At 55.4% G+C, this 14,586-nt stretch overlaps 1 protein-coding gene across 2 annotated transcripts; it reads right to left on the reverse strand.

Annotated features, from left to right (window-relative positions):
• Window positions 1–1,332: 1,332 nt before the first annotated feature.
• FANCG (FA complementation group G) lies at window positions 1,333–13,380 on the reverse strand. 2 transcript variants are annotated; one of them, XM_080371277.1, is made up of 14 exons: window positions 11,251–13,380; window positions 10,970–11,060; window positions 9,336–9,467; window positions 8,498–8,691; window positions 7,665–7,818; window positions 6,389–6,519; window positions 5,877–6,023; window positions 4,897–5,057; window positions 4,589–4,655; window positions 3,808–4,133; window positions 3,613–3,668; window positions 2,910–3,047; window positions 1,905–2,037; window positions 1,333–1,564 (listed from the first exon to the last, which is right to left on the reverse strand). In XM_080371277.1, the coding sequence occupies exons 1-14, from the start codon at window positions 11,335–11,337 to the stop codon at window positions 1,447–1,449; spliced, it is 1,935 nt and encodes a 644-aa protein (XP_080227403.1). In that variant the 5' UTR covers window positions 11,338–13,380; the 3' UTR covers window positions 1,333–1,446. The 2 variants fall into 2 exon arrangements, with proteins under 2 accessions (XP_080227403.1, XP_080227404.1); XM_080371278.1 differs by lacking the exon at window positions 1,333–1,564 and having other exon boundaries at window positions 1,900–2,037; window positions 2,910–3,045.
• Between the last annotated feature and the right edge of the window lie 1,206 nt (window positions 13,381–14,586).

Raw genomic sequence — 14,586 nt, forward strand, 5'->3', positions numbered from 1 at the left:
GAAATTCCTCCCGGGCGGCGTCTCAGCCAATGAGAAGGGCGGAAGTGGGGGGAACGGGGGGTGGGGTGTGGGGAAAAGACCGAGGGCGCTCCTTCCTCCGCCCCTCCCCTCTCTTTTTACCTTGCCAATCGTCACGAGCCAAGCGCAGCACCCGTCAGCCAATCGCAGCGCCGCCACCACCGTCTCTGTTCTACCGGGCAACAGGGGCCGGGCAGCAAATGGCAAAAATCCGCCAATAGGAAAATCCGAACAGGAGGTCCCGCCCCAGCGGCCTCCTGGGTTAGTCTCGCCTCGGATTGGCTAGCGCTCGAGGAAGGGGGAGAGAGCAGCAGGGCTGCAGCCAATCGGGAGGGGCAGGGGGCGGGTGCTCGGGCGGAGGAGCGTGTGCTGAGGCGTGGGGCGGGCCTGCCCGGGCACGGAGTCGCGGCGCGTGCAGGGTGGCGTGCGGCGCCCGCGTCCCTGGTCCCACATTTATTTGTTTATATTTCTGGCGGTTTTTCTTACTGGTGGATTTTTTTCCGGCAGGCCCGGCCGCACAGCCCGCTGCCCTCCGAGCCGCGGTCCCCACGCCCCCGCCTGGGTGGCGTTTGCTTGGAGCCTGAGCGCGGCCGGAGCCCAGCGGCACCCGCAGGCCCGGCCCCGCTCCCCACCTGCCGGCGCCGGGCGGCCGGGGCAGCTCCTGCCGCCAGCTCCCCTCGCTCCCAGCTCGCCCCTTGCCATGCTGCTCCCAGCCGTTCCTGTCCCCTCCTGCGAGGCAAGGCTCACCCAAGGCTGATCTTAGGCAGTCGTGGGACCTTCTGCACCCAAAATAAGCTCCAGCAAAAGTTGGGCAGGAAGGTGCCCCTTCACCCCTGCTCATGTCACAGAGGGACCCAGAGCCATGCAGTGCGGTGGGCACAGACCCCCAGGGATGCCGGGGACACGCAGGCACAAGTCTGGACCCTGCCACCATTCCTGGCTCATGCAGCACACTGGAATTCGGTCCTCAGCGCTGCGTGCTTCAGCGCAAACCACGTCTCTGGGCTCCAAAGTATGCTGACTGAGTATGAAGCCAGTATACAGAGCACAAGTAGGACAGATGATCTGACAGCCCTATCCTTCATGAGGCTGTCTGCTCTGCCACCACCTCCCTGGAGCCCGGAGCACAGCAAGCCCCACCACGCACAGCTGCACAGGCGATGAGGCTGCCTCTGCCTGTGATCTCCCACAGCATAGCCCACAGGCTCGCAGCAGCACCAGGCAGCATCAAGGCCATGACTTCAAAGGTCTGCTCCTGAAAAAAGGGCACAGAGCCGAGGCTTTTATTAGAAAAGAAGATATATTACATTTCAGTACTTTGGAAATCAAGCTTTATTCAAGAGTGATTGTGAGTCTTAGAGGAGTCCTTAAAGGCTTCAGGCCAGCTTGTGCAGGGAGACTTCAGCAGGTGAAGATGGTGAGATTGGGTTAGCTCAGGGGGTCCTGGCTCGTAGTCTCCAGGTAATCCTGTATGCTTCTAGCAAGAGATTCACTGTGTGGGAACATCGTCTGCTTCAGACACGAAACCAGGTACAAAGGGAAGGGTCTGAAAGAGAAGGCAGCGTTGCTGCAGCAAGGACTGCAGCATTCCCTTGCCATGCTCTGACGAGGAAGTTCGCTCCCTGTGCAGAGCCCCCCCAGCTCTGCCCCTAGCCTCTGCGCTCCCATTTGGCACATGTCAGCTCTTTTGTGCTCTGGGGAGTCCCTGCAGAGCCACAGCCCATGGTTTCTCCCACAGCAATGTGTCTGAGAAACTTCCCCCTGCATCTGAGCTCTGGGTGCAGGCTAGCAGGAGCTGCACTAAACCATCCACGCAGTTTTAAACAGGCTGTGCTGCTGGAGCTCTCATGTGGCCAGTTGAGATCCCCCCCCTTCCTCCTACACACCTTCTCTGCCCTTCCTGCTGCCCATCCTCCCCAGGGGGGCTGTGGGACGACTTCTGCCAGCGAGCAGCCGCCTCCTGCTTTCGGTTCAGTTTCCACAAGGTCTGCACCAGGTAAGAGGCAGCAGTTGGGTCACCTGCAAGACACAAAGGGGAATTTCAGCCCTTAGCAGAGGAGGAGCAGGTCCTGAGCACTGCTGTGGTTTGCAGGGTGTTGCAAAAGAAGCTTAGAAGCCAGAGGAGGGATGTGAGCATGAGGAGAGGTGTCATAATGGGGAGGAGACCATCCTGGTTGCATCACTGGCTCTAATTAACTCTGGGGCTGGCAGCCAAGGCAGATGGCATTAGCCCTGCAGCACAGCCAGCCACACCTCTGTTTGGACACAGGTTAGGGTTTTCCTTGCAGGCAGGTCTGCACCCTGAAAGGTGTGGAGCCTCAGTCAGGACTGGGACCAGCAGGTTTGGTAGATCCTGGTGAAGCTCACAGCCCTGCAGCATGTCAGCACAGCTGGAACACTAAACAGGGCAGGTCACCCCTGGGAGCAGCACTAACCATGCCTCAGCTGTGCTTAGGACATGTACAGCTCCCCATTCTGCTCCCCTCTCCTCAACAGGCCTCTGCACTTGGCCTCTAGACTGCTAGGCATGGATGTGCTGCTTCCTAGGATAAAGCCAGACTTCAGCTCCTCTGTTTTGGGAAAGCAGACCCTGTCTGGGGGAAAGCTGGCTGTGCCAAGCTGGGGTTTGGGCAGGAAGAAATTTCCAAGCAGGGCAGGGTTATGATACACTCCTCTGACAACAGTTTTGGTCTGCTTCTCCAGGGCAGTGAGCTGACCAGGCCCCAGAGAAGCATCTCAAGTATGTAATATCACTAGTAGCCTTACTGTAGTCCCTGACATACAGGTAAGTGTGGTCTAAAGCATAAGGCCTTTCTGCTGAAGACAGCAAAGCAGCCTAGGACAAATTACTGGAAAATCGCTTCTGTTCCTCACCAGAATGACCGTCTTACCTGGTGAGATCTGCAAACTGTGCTGGAAATCCAACAAGGCTTCCTTGTGCCTCCCCAGCTCCAGGAACTGCATACCTCGCCCAGTGAGAGAGAGAAACCTGATCTTCTGAAGCACCTCCACTTCTGGCAGGGGATCCTCTGGCACAGAAAGACACACACACCTGGAGACAGCATTCTCCAGACATTCCCTCCCTTGTTCCAGCAGGCCGAGCCAGGTTAGCAGTCAGGACAGGCAATTTACTTGGGCTGCTCATCTTCCAGCTCCACAAACCACCAGCGGCAGAGCTCAGCCTCTCTGCCAGGCCAGAAGAGGCCAGGAGGTGGCTGGGGGCATGTGAAGAAGGCCCTTACATCGGTACATTACATAGCTGTGAACAGTGACCTGGGCAGCAGCCTGGCCTTTGGCTGCCCACCTACACAGCTGGTACAGATCCCTTCTCTGAAATCTGGATTGGAGAAGCTTCCCAGTTCACAGCCCATTTAACTGTAACCTAGAAGGCTGGGAAGGAGGCAGAGCCGAGGTCAAACCCTGCTCCAATCAACCCAGTCTCTTCAGAGGCTCCAGTGTGCCACTGAGCTCAGCACACATGGGACAAGTGCCTCCTGCCACAGGTGACACTGGGCCTGGCACCTTGCTCCTGTCAAGCTCATGGATCCCAACCCAGCCAAGCCCCACACAGCTCCCAGCTGTGCAGCGTCCTACCTGCTGGTTCCACACCAAACCCACAAAGCTGGACTCGACAGAGATCGCCAAGGCACCTGTGAGTGGGAGGACAAAGGAGCTTCATGGTACCACTGCTGGGCTGAGAAGCCAGCTGCAAGTTGTCAGGCCAGCGCCTGCACCCTGCCAGCTGTTGCTGCCTGCTGGGGAGGCCTCTTCTCCCAGTGAGGCTGTCACCTGCTGAATTGCGTTATTGCCTCCTTGCTCTTGCCCATTTTGGCCCACGCCCAGCCCTGGTGCAGGTATCCAGCTGCTCTCCAGGCAAGGCAGCAGAGACTTTCCTTCTTCTGGGACAGGAGGCCACCTGTCAGCCCTGCCCCTGGCGATGGGCACTCTGGTTCCTCCACTCGAAACACCCGTAGGATGAGGCGAGTTGTCCGGCTGATGACCTCCTCACACACAGTTATGGCGTCCTCATGCCTCCCAGCCTGCTCCAAGGCAGATGCTGCTTCCAGGAACACCACGGGTATCCTGGGCAGAGCTGAGCTACTATTTAAGGGCACCTGGTGAACAAAAGTGATATCAGTGCTCAGACACAGAACTGCAGAGCACCCAGCCAAGCAGAATGACTCCACACTTACTGGGAACCGGGAGCTCCTGTCCAGCAAAGCTCATACCCACTCCCACAGACACTGGAGCCTGTCAGAGGAGGCAGACACTGAAGTATAACCAAGGCAGCAGATCCCTATTCTTGAAGTGAAGGACATCCAAAGCCAGGCCGACAGCTGCTCCCCACAGGGAAGGGGAAGCTGTTTCTCCACCACTTGGTCTCTGGTGTGAATCCAAGGGCACCCATGCCACAGGTCAGAGGTGCCAGCCCCCACCTCCTGTCCTTCACATCTCAAACTAGACACTGAAACTTAAGAGTCCAGGGGTGACACCTGGGCCCAGGCCTTTGCACAGGGATCCAAACCTCATCTACCAAGTCACCAAGGGAGCTCTCCACCAGGACACCTACCTGCTGCTGCAGCCCCTCCTGAAGCAGAGCCAAAAAATCCAGGTAATGTTCCACTGCATCAGCCACCCTGCAACAGGGACAGGACATGTGGTGGAAGGAGCAGAGGGACCCCAAGAAGTTCCAGCAGCCAGGCAGAACCTGGATCACCAGCCTATAAACTCTGCCTGCAACACACTCGCTCTGATCATGATACCCTTGCTTTGAGCAGACCTACAACAGCAGCTGAACTGCACGATTTCCAGGAGCACAGAGAAAATGGCAAAGCCCAAACAAGCAGCACGTTGCAAGCAGACCAGAGGCACTGTTACCTCCCTTCCTGGAGACACCGCTGTGCCAGCAGGTACTTCACTTCAGAGGGATGGCGATGGCAAAGGAGAGAAGCTAGTATTGGTGTGTGGACCAGAAGCTCTATTCGGATTAGGAAATACGGACTACAGGAAGCAGCTGCTGGAGGGTTTTTTTCCAGAGCCTGTGAAACAGGAACAGAGAATATGGTCAACACAACGCAGGCCAAGTCCCAAGCAGCTGCAACCACTGGCCATTTCCGGCACCTGGAGATGCGCCAAGACAAGGCACTGCACTTCATAAGCACAGCTATGCTGTTCTCACTTGCTACAGCACAGCCACTTCCAGGAAAAGCAACCGGGACCACACAGGGACAGGCAGACTTTTGATCTCCACCCACCATCAGGAGATTTGCAAGATCACCCAGATCACTTGAGGTTTTTATTTCAGTGTTCTCCGAGCTGCCTGGAGTGCCATCTCCAATTGCAGCCACAGACCTAGTTAGACCAGATTTCAGGCCATTTGTAACTACAGACCCCTCTCCACAGCTGAGTTTGTCTTACAGATTTCAAACAGCTGACAAGCTAACCTGGCGTCTACCACTGTGACCTGCTCATCCCAGGCAGACTAAGGTTGCTATGGCTAATGCACACCCCCTCACAGCCACAATCTGCCCTTTAAAGGCCTCTTTACTGTTAGATACTTTATTGCAAGACTGATAGCTTCTGACCTGAGAGCATAACCTCTTCTCCCAGGCCACCAAAAACATGAACTCAGACCCAAAGGTCTTGCCACATCCAACTGCCAGGTGCTGAGCAGGAATTCTAGATCTTTATGGGCTCCTTCCTGCCCACTGCTTGAAGGCACCACCATGGCTGGATTGCTATGGTCTATTCTGGGGAGCCCTCCAGGGTCAAACAGCCCCTCAGAAGGCAGGAGCCTGCTTAAAGCTTTGTGCAGGCTCTTATGGGCAAAAATAACCCGGTACAGGAAGCAGACAAACCTCATAGAGCAGAGCCAGGGCCTGCAGCTCCACGTCGGTCTCCCCCAGCTCATGGTACACCTCTGCCGCATGGGACAGGGCGGGAAGGCACTGGAAGTCTACCTGGAGGGCCCGTTTCAGGTGCTGAAGGGCTGTTTGAGGCTTGCCCTAGTTAGATGGGAAAAGGTATATGTTGCAATGGCATCTTGCTGACTTCTTTACTGTTTGGTGGGATCCAGATCCCTGCTCTGCTTCCCCAGTGATCCCCACTAAGCAAGGGCAGCGCTTTAGCCAAAGGCAGCGCTCCTCAGGCTGCTTTAGAGCTTCTCTGCAGCAACCATTTGCACTCAGCCAAAACCCCTCCCTCGATTTTGCAGCTGTCCAAGGAGGCTGGGGCCACGAGGGCAACTTCTTCTCAAGACTTTACCTTTCTGCAGCACCCTAGGACCACACAGAGGCAGTGTAGACATCAGCCTGAGCCTCCCCACCCTGCTCTAGGCTGTGTTTCCCCCCTCCCCGCTGACAGCCGTTACCATTCGTTGAGCACAGCAGCCAAGACAGGTATAGATCTGGGCCAGGACTCTCTTGGAGCAGAATCCTCCTGCAGCCTCCTGAAGGAGGGAGAGGGCAGTGGTGAAGTTCCCAGCCTCCAGCTCCTGCAGCCCTAGGACAGACCCAAAATCTCAGCTCTGTGGCTCCCCTTCCCACCCTACCTGGTCCCCAAGCAAGCATACATGCCCTTTTCTTCCCAATGTCATAGGTACCCATCCAATCCCTTTCACACCCAGCAATGCAGAGCAGGATGATGCCAAGCTGCCATCTTTGGTTTGATGGTGTTGCAAGAGAACAAGTCACGCTATGGAAACGTCCACCAGAAATAACAGCAATTTCCAAACCCAAATGCCTGCCTTGGCCCAGAACAAGGACAGATGTAGGTGCTGGGAAGGTCCACCTGCACACTCATCCACAGTGGTGATGGTGCAGATGGGGAAACACACACAGACTCTCAGAAAGACTTTTTCCATCACCTTTAGGCTATTTCCCAGCAGGACGCTTTAGGATATTAATACACAAATATTTATTATGAATGGTATTTGCTTTTTCAGGCTTCTCTTTGAGGCTGCTCTCACATGCCTACTTCACATTCACATCTGCCACCTCCCTGCTGGAAGTACTATTGCCACCCTAAAGGTTTTTGAAAGGTCTGTGGGCAAACTCCCACCCTCCCTCCTCGCAGGAAGGCCCCCGTGTCAGCCAGAGCACAGTGAGGCAGTGCTGGCTTCACCCAGCACTGCTGGGGTTGTTGAGACAGTCACCAAGGGAAAACCATGAACTGGACAGAACACAGCAGTCAGATAAGATCAGTCACCTGTTACAAAGCTGCGTAACAGCTTTGGTGGCTCTTGCAGCTCTGTCATTTGACAGGAACAATGTGCTTGCAACAAGGCAGGTGCCAGAAGACAGAAAGAAGAAAGGAAAATCCTCATAAGTCCCCTGCCAGCCTTCCACTTCATACAAAATCACTGCAGAGCCCAGACACCCACCTAAAGCCACAGGCAGGCAGAGGAACCCTGTGACAGTGCAGAGAAAGGCTTAGCTGGGGAAAAAGCAGAGAAGCTCTTTGAATACTAAACAGCAAATTTGACACCCAGAAGCTCAGCCCAGACTCTCTTCCAAAGGAACAACCCAGAAAAGCCCAAGGGATGGCTTGCTTGGGGAGAGAAACCAGGATAAGGGCAGGGAGAGTGGGTCCTAGGACAGGAGAGCAGTGGGAGGCTGTCCTGGCATGAGCACCTCCTCTACACAAACCTTGCAAGAAGGCCACTGTGGTGCAGAGGATCTCTTTCAAGTGCCTGGTGCTCTGTACAAGGGGCAGGGAGGCCTTCTCAGTAGGTGCTTGCCATGCCTTAAGCAGAGAGAGGAGTTTGTTCTCGTCCTTGCTGCAGTGAGCTCTTCCTGGGTCCTGTAAACACAGAAAGCAGAGAGAGCAGGGAATGCTGAAAGGAAACACTGACCCCAGGGCATAAGGAAACAGAGCTCCCACCAAACACTTTGACAGTGCTCTCTATGCTGGGGAGCAATGTTCTACCACCCCCCCACTTCAACTACAATCCCCTCACCACAGTGATTCCTGCCTAGCCCAGGGCAGCACCTCCCCACCTCAGAGCCAGATGCACCTCAAGGGGCTCCTGGCAAGACAGATCCAAGTGCTGTTGGAGGGCATTTGAAAAACTGTGATGCCTCACCAGCCTCACAACCAGCACAGAAGGTTCCTCTGCATCGCACTGCTTGCAGAGGCTGCAAGTCTACCTGCAGCCCCCTTCCAGCCTGCCCAAATCTCCTGTCTCCCACCTTGAGGTCCAGGGCCTGGACAGGCAGGAGATATTCTGGGACTCATTAACACACTCAGGGCCACAAGGCTATGCTGGGATGCCAGAGAGAGGGTTACTTACACTGTCTGGGCAGCACTGATGGGTTTAGGTTTCCAAATGTCACAGCAGTGTTTTAAAGAGTAGGGTTTATGACAAACACAGTATTTATGTCAGCTCTGCCTCCTTTACCAAACCTGTAGGTATTTATATCTGCACATACTCCGGTGCAGGTATCTGTGAGCTCTGCAGCATCCGCCTGTGCCCCGTTACCTCAGTGTTGCTCAGGAGCCTGAAGAGGCCAGCAACGCTTCCCAGGCGGCTGGCTGCCAGCCACCATGCTGCTTGCAAGGCCCTCAGATGTTGCAGAGGTGCCTGCAGCTCCTTCACGGTTACCTCCTGCAGCACTTTCTGCCACAGCTCCTCAGTGCTAAGGTCCTGGCCACAGGCCCCACAAGCCTCCAGAACTGAAAAAACAAAACAAAAAAACCATGAGACAACAAGTTGGTGCCCTCTAATAGACACCCTCCCAAGAGGGAGATTGAAAGTCTCAGGCAAGCACGAGCTCCTTGTAATAAGGGATGGAAGGGGGTTACAGCGCTGTCCCAGCCTCAGTAGCCTGGAAACCAAGCTCTCAGACAGTGGAGTTAACAGCAGCACGCTCAGGAGACAACACGCAGTTCAGAGCTACTACTCCAGCTCTGCCAGTCCTCCTGAGGTCATCTGCCCCTGGGCAAGCATGTGCCAACACTGCAGATCCCTCTCTGACCTGCAGCCTGTTTCGGTGTGTTTTCTTTGAAGCTAGCACACCATAATTAGAGAAAACACCAGTTTTCTACTGTCATTGAAACTTTGCTAGAGACTTGGCACCTCACGCCTCAAAACCTCTTGTTTTCCTTAAAACCTCTGGCCCATCCCTGCAAGGAGCAGCAGGTAGGCAGCCAGGCAGCTGCACATTGTCCCTGGCCCCCCACAAGCTACGCCATGTCCTGCGCTTCCCACAAAGCCAGGCTTCCCTGCTCACAGACACCCCCACCCCCAGCACACCTCCCAAGCAGAGAGAATGCTATCATCGACCCAAGGAGCCTTGTACAGAGAATGACCTCCTTACCCCTGAGGAGCCCCTGGCGTATTCCTTCTGCTTCTCCTTTGATGGCAGACTCAGAAGCTCCCACAGTAAAAAGCAGGGAGTTGCAGAGGACAGTAAGCTCCAGAGGCAGGGTGGGGAGGGCAGCCGGCAGCCCTGTGATCACAACCAACCAAACAAGAAATTGAGCTGGCTAGGAAAAAACCAGCAACTATCCATGCTAAGGTGTCATGACCCACTTCTGTGACAAGAGAAGTGCCCTGGCAAGTAATTTCTTTTGTTGTTGTGGTGAGGTTTAATAGCCTGGGGACTGCAGTATGAAGAGAGACAGCAGGTGTCACCTCTCCAGGTGCTTTGGACATCCATTCCCCAGCTATGCAGGTGCTGCAGTCCTCCAGGACTGAGATTTTTCAGCTCTCCCAAAAGAGCATCAATAGTCTACCCTCTTCCAACACACATCCACCCTTTTGCACAGGAGTGCCACACTGCATCCCTCTTCCTCTCCCTTGCATCAGGCTTCCTTTATACCACAATTGTGGCAGAGAGCCCCTTCTCCAGTTTCCTAGGACAAAGGTTGTCTCTCTTTTTCCAGAAACCCCACAGCTCTGCCCATACAGCCCAGCAAGATTAGCTAGAGGTTGGGGCTGGGTCATAATCCCTTTGGAAGCCCAGTTCAGTTTAGGGCAGCAGGAAACATTTCACCTTCCTCCGTTCCAAAGTTTGCTTCCAGCACTGGGCTACCAGAGCTGCAGCCAGGTAAACACCAGTGCTCAGGAAATGGTGCTTCTGTGCCCACCTGCTTTGGGTCCAAGACAGCAGTGGGACAGAGGGTGATGGCAAAGTTGACTAAAAACTCCCAAATTCTTGAACTGTGATTTAGTGCTTAATCATATGTGCACAGAGTTTAGGTCAAGCTGACCTTGTAGAGTCGTCAAGAATGACGAATAAAGGGACTTCTAATCAAGGGAGTCAGCTTTGGGAGAGACAAAACAAAGAACATCCTATCTTCATGACGCAAATCACGCATGCTTAGACTAAGTTTGTGTTACATTCTGATTAGTCAGCTGTTACGGTTTTTAGCCTTGCCCTAGAAATCAACTAGCCTTACAGCGATACTAAAAGTCACGCCCTCTAAGGCAGGGGTCCTCAAACTGTTTAAACAGGGGGCTGACACGCAGATGAAGTGGCAGCGAGTCATCTGCGGCTGCTTGTTTTCCCCCCCAACCCCCAGCTGGGGGGGGGGGGGGGGGGGGGGAGCGGATTGAGGACCCTGGGGGGTCCGTATCCAGCCCGCGGGCCGTAGTTTGAGGACCCCTGCTCTAAGGGAAAGATCTAGGCCCACCAAGAGACCCTTTCTCAGGGAGCATATGTAGTAGTAAGGCAAGTTAGGCAATGGCTATGTAAATGTGTAGCAAATCATCATTCTGGACCCACCCCCTGAGCAGGGAAAGCGCGATAGGATTTCGCAGTGATATTTGTAACTTTGATTGCCCTACGCTGTTTGCTAGCACCCAGACTTGCGCAACTCTGTAATAACAACTCACACCCGTCCCAGCATGTAAGACTGGCTTGTCGCCACACTGGGAACGGATCGGCATTTTAGAGACGACAGCAAGGCCCGGGGCAGGGCGGCCTCTGGCGACGGCGCCGCCACTCACCCCGCATCCTCCGGAGCAGCTGCTCGAAGCCAGCCCGCTGCTGCCGCACCTCCTGCGCCGCCGTTTCGCCGTGCCCCGCGCTCCACACCGCCTACAAAGGAGACATTCACCCGCCGGCCTGGCCACCGGGCCCCGACACAGCTCCCCCACCCCGCGCCGCGGCCGACGGGCAGGCCGCGGCCTAACGCCAGGCGGCAGCGTTCCCGCGGCTACCGCCAGCGGAGGCGGCTCGGCCCCGGCAGAGGCAGCCCCGGGGCCGAGGGAGGGGAGATGGGCCGCACCCGCCAGCGCTCAGCCCGGGCCCGGTTCTCGGCGGCCCAGGCCCGCGGGCAGCCCGGCTCCGGGGACAGCCCGCGCCGCCGCTTCATGGCGCCCGCCGCCTGCCCGCCGCCCCTCCCGCCTGCCCGCTGATTGGCCGGCGCCCGCCGCCGCGATTGGCCGGCAGGACGGAGCGGATACGGCGGTCGCCAAGGCAACAGCCACGCGTGGAGAGGGCGTGGCCAGCCGCTGTCCCGCCAAAAAGGTGGCGGCCGAGCAGGGCCAAACTTCGGCGATAGGCGAAGCCGCCGGCTGCCGTGGGGGATAACCCGGGCCGCGTCTGGGCGGGGGTCTCGCCTGCCCGCGGCCCGCACCGAGGGTGCGAAGGAGGAAACGACCACCGCCCGCTTTGGATCTCACTGTTTTATTTGCAGATATCTCTTTTGCAGCCACCCGGAGCCCTGCGCTACCCTGACAGCAAATATACCCTGTCCCAGGATTCATTAATTAGTAATTTCATAACGAAGTGACCCCTCCCAGGCTGCCTCCCACGCACCGGGCACGGCGCAGCCCCCGTCGCGGCAGGTCAGCCACAGCCCAGCCCTGCAAGCGGAGGTGCCAAGGGCCACCGTGGCAGCCCAGGAACGTAGCTGTTGGGTGAATGAGTGCTGCCAACTCCCCTGTTTGGGGGTTGTCTTTTTTTAAGGAAAAAAAGGCTCTACTTCCTAGCAGAGACTCCAGCATCACTCCCACCTTCCAGGTATAGCTGTTGAATGGGAACAAAAGCGTTAACAGGCAGAGATGTAGAGATACCCAGGGAAGTGTAGCACCAGACTGCAATGCAGAGCTCCCAAATTGCTTTCCCAAACTGGGTCCATCCCCAATATTTGTTTTTTTTTCCCAAATAGGGTACTGAGGCACAGAGAGGTTTATAACAAAAAATAAAACAATCTCACTCCCAGCCAAGTGGTGAGCCAAGTTAGAGCTCAGAGAAGACAGCAGTGCTCCACAGCCCGGCTCCCGCACCTCGGCACTGCTGCTTCCCAAGGGGAAGACTGAGACGTGTGCACTGAGAATGTGACTGTGCTGTGCCATAAATAACCGGCCTGAAGCATTGAGGGAAGAACAGAGACAGGACAGAGAACTGGGTGTGGGAATGGAGACAGACCAAGCCGTGCTCTCCCTGAAGCAATGCCATCCCTCAGGATGGCTGTGCGGGCAATGCCAGCCACATGGATCAGAGCGGGGAGATGCTCTTGAACAGCCACAACCTTTCGCAGTGGTGGTGGCTTTCCGTCGCCATTTTCCAGGTGGCACACACAAGACAATTCCACCCCTGCCCCATGCCAAGGCCACGGCACACGTTGCCCCACCACTGGCCTGAGCTAGGTGTTTCCCTGCAGAGCTCTCCCCTGGCCAGAGGGACAGGGCACTGGGCAGAAGCCCTGCCAAGGAGCACACACACAATGCTTGCAAAAGCCCAAGTGCAGCAGGTTTGTGGAGTGCAGCATGGACACCACCCTGCTGAGCATGACACATCCCCTGTCACACTCAGCCAAAGGTCACTGGGACCAGAAACAAACTGCTTGGAATAACTGCCCCAGGAGAGACAAGTAGGCTCCAGTGACAGCCTCAGCAGGGGAATGTAGGGCAGAGCCTGCTCACCAGCATGCCAGGTTTCCCAAAGAGCCTTGGTTTGGACCAGCAGGCACCTTCCTCTGTGTGGATAACTGGCTAGCTGAAAAGGGTCACACAGACATAGTCCAGCTGGCCGGACAAAAATGCACATTGCTCTCAGCATATCTGAAGTAGAGCAAAAATACACTGTCCTTGGCTGTTCTTGTTACACAATAACAGGAAGGTTTCGGTGGGAAAAGAATGTTGCAGGTGGGAACAGATAACTACAGAAGAGAAACTAGGGGCGGGCTTGGTATTTAGGCAACTAACCAATAATGAGCTTAACTTTTGTAATATGCATGAGCTAATTATAACAAGGCATAAAAGGTGACTGTAAGGGACAATAAACGAAGTCTGCTGATCACTCATATTGAGTGACTGTGTCTTCCCTCCGTCGCGACACCTCTGGACACTCTCTGGGGCTTTAAAGCAGCAACCACAGCCATGTCTGCTCTAGCATCAGCCACACATCCTGCTTCCAGGGTTGCCAAGCCTTGGACCAACGTTAACTGTCACACCCAGCACACGCGGGAGAACAGGAGCCAAACAATCAGCTTGAGGGCAGCTGGGGAAGACTGTCAAAGACTCAAAAAGTCAAAGAAAGCAAGCAAGAGCATCTCCAGTCCTTGGAAAACTCATCTTGAACTTAAATTCTTTGGTGTAGTAGCCAGTTTGCCTTGGCTGAGCAGCTAGCATTCCTTGGCATCTCTGCAGTGACAAGAATGTACCTGCAGCTTTGTTACTGCAGATTTTGTTTAGCCTCCAGCAAGGCAAGCATGCATATTTTCATGGCGCTGCAGCTCTGCTGTCCCCTCTGCTCCACCCTGGCCTCTCAGGGCTGTGAACCTACAGCCCTAGCAGGAAGGCAGAGGAGTGATATGGAGGGATGAGGAGAGGATGCCCAAGCGCCGGCTGAGCAGTCCAACCATGAACAATAGGCATGGGAAGGCTCAGCAGCATTATGGTGGCTGCTGAAATAACAACTGCTCCCAGAGATGGGAGCGGAGGAAGCCCAAGGGCCTGGGTGGCAGCTGCAAGGACATCAGGGGCCAGCTCTACAGCGTTAGTGACCATAAGGATTTCTGCCAGCACAACTATGTTCAGGCAGCAAGCTCCTGACCAGATTCTGAAGTTACAAGACCTACTTGGGCTCCAGCCTTGGGGTTTAGCAATGTGTGCTATATAGACTATCATCACATTAAATGAAAATTCACTGGGTAGCTAACTCCATCCCCTTCCTCCTCTCTGCACCAATGCACCCCTCATCCATCAGGACGGCCCCCTCAGCACCGAGAACCATATGGCCACAAGGAGTCAGCAAATAACCCATTTTAAAGGGTGGGACTGCCTAAGCCCATCTAATTCTGGATTGATGTGTTCCTTCCGCCTCAGTTTCCCCCACTGCATGCTGCTACTCCTTGCCTTGCACTAGCACTGGTGTGCATGCATCTACGTGGCAACGCAGCCCTGGGAGTCATACCATCTACAAACCAGTCCGCGGTTGTGTCAGGTGAAGTTAAGCAGGACAAGCCCACAGGGCAGGGGAGATGAAAGGCTGAGGTGGGAGACCACAGCCAGCAGGCCAGGGGAGGTCCCACAAAGGAAATGCAAAATTAGAGCAGTTTAAGACTCCCTGGAATTGCACCCTATCACCTGAGCAAGCATTTTGCAGGGGTAAAATA

Source organism: Falco punctatus (genome assembly GCF_963210335.1).
Source record: "Falco punctatus genome assembly, chromosome: Z".
Classification (NCBI taxonomy): domain Eukaryota; kingdom Metazoa; phylum Chordata; class Aves; order Falconiformes; family Falconidae; genus Falco; species Falco punctatus.

Bases quoted from the DNA above. Each gene is read 5' to 3' on its own strand.
- FANCG (XM_080371277.1), bottom strand. From the start codon at position 11,337: ATGAAGCGGCGGCGCGGGCTGTCCCCGGAGCCGGGCTGCCCGCGGGCC. The intron at 8,692-9,335 runs GTAAGGAGGTCA...TTGTTTTTTCAG, and splicing joins ACGCCAGGGGCTCCTCAGGG to TTCTGGAGGCTTGTGGGGCC. The intron at 1,565-1,904 runs GTGTGTAGGAGG...CTTCTCTTTCAG, and splicing joins CAGCAGGAAGGGCAGAGAAG to ACCCTTCCCTTTGTACCTGG.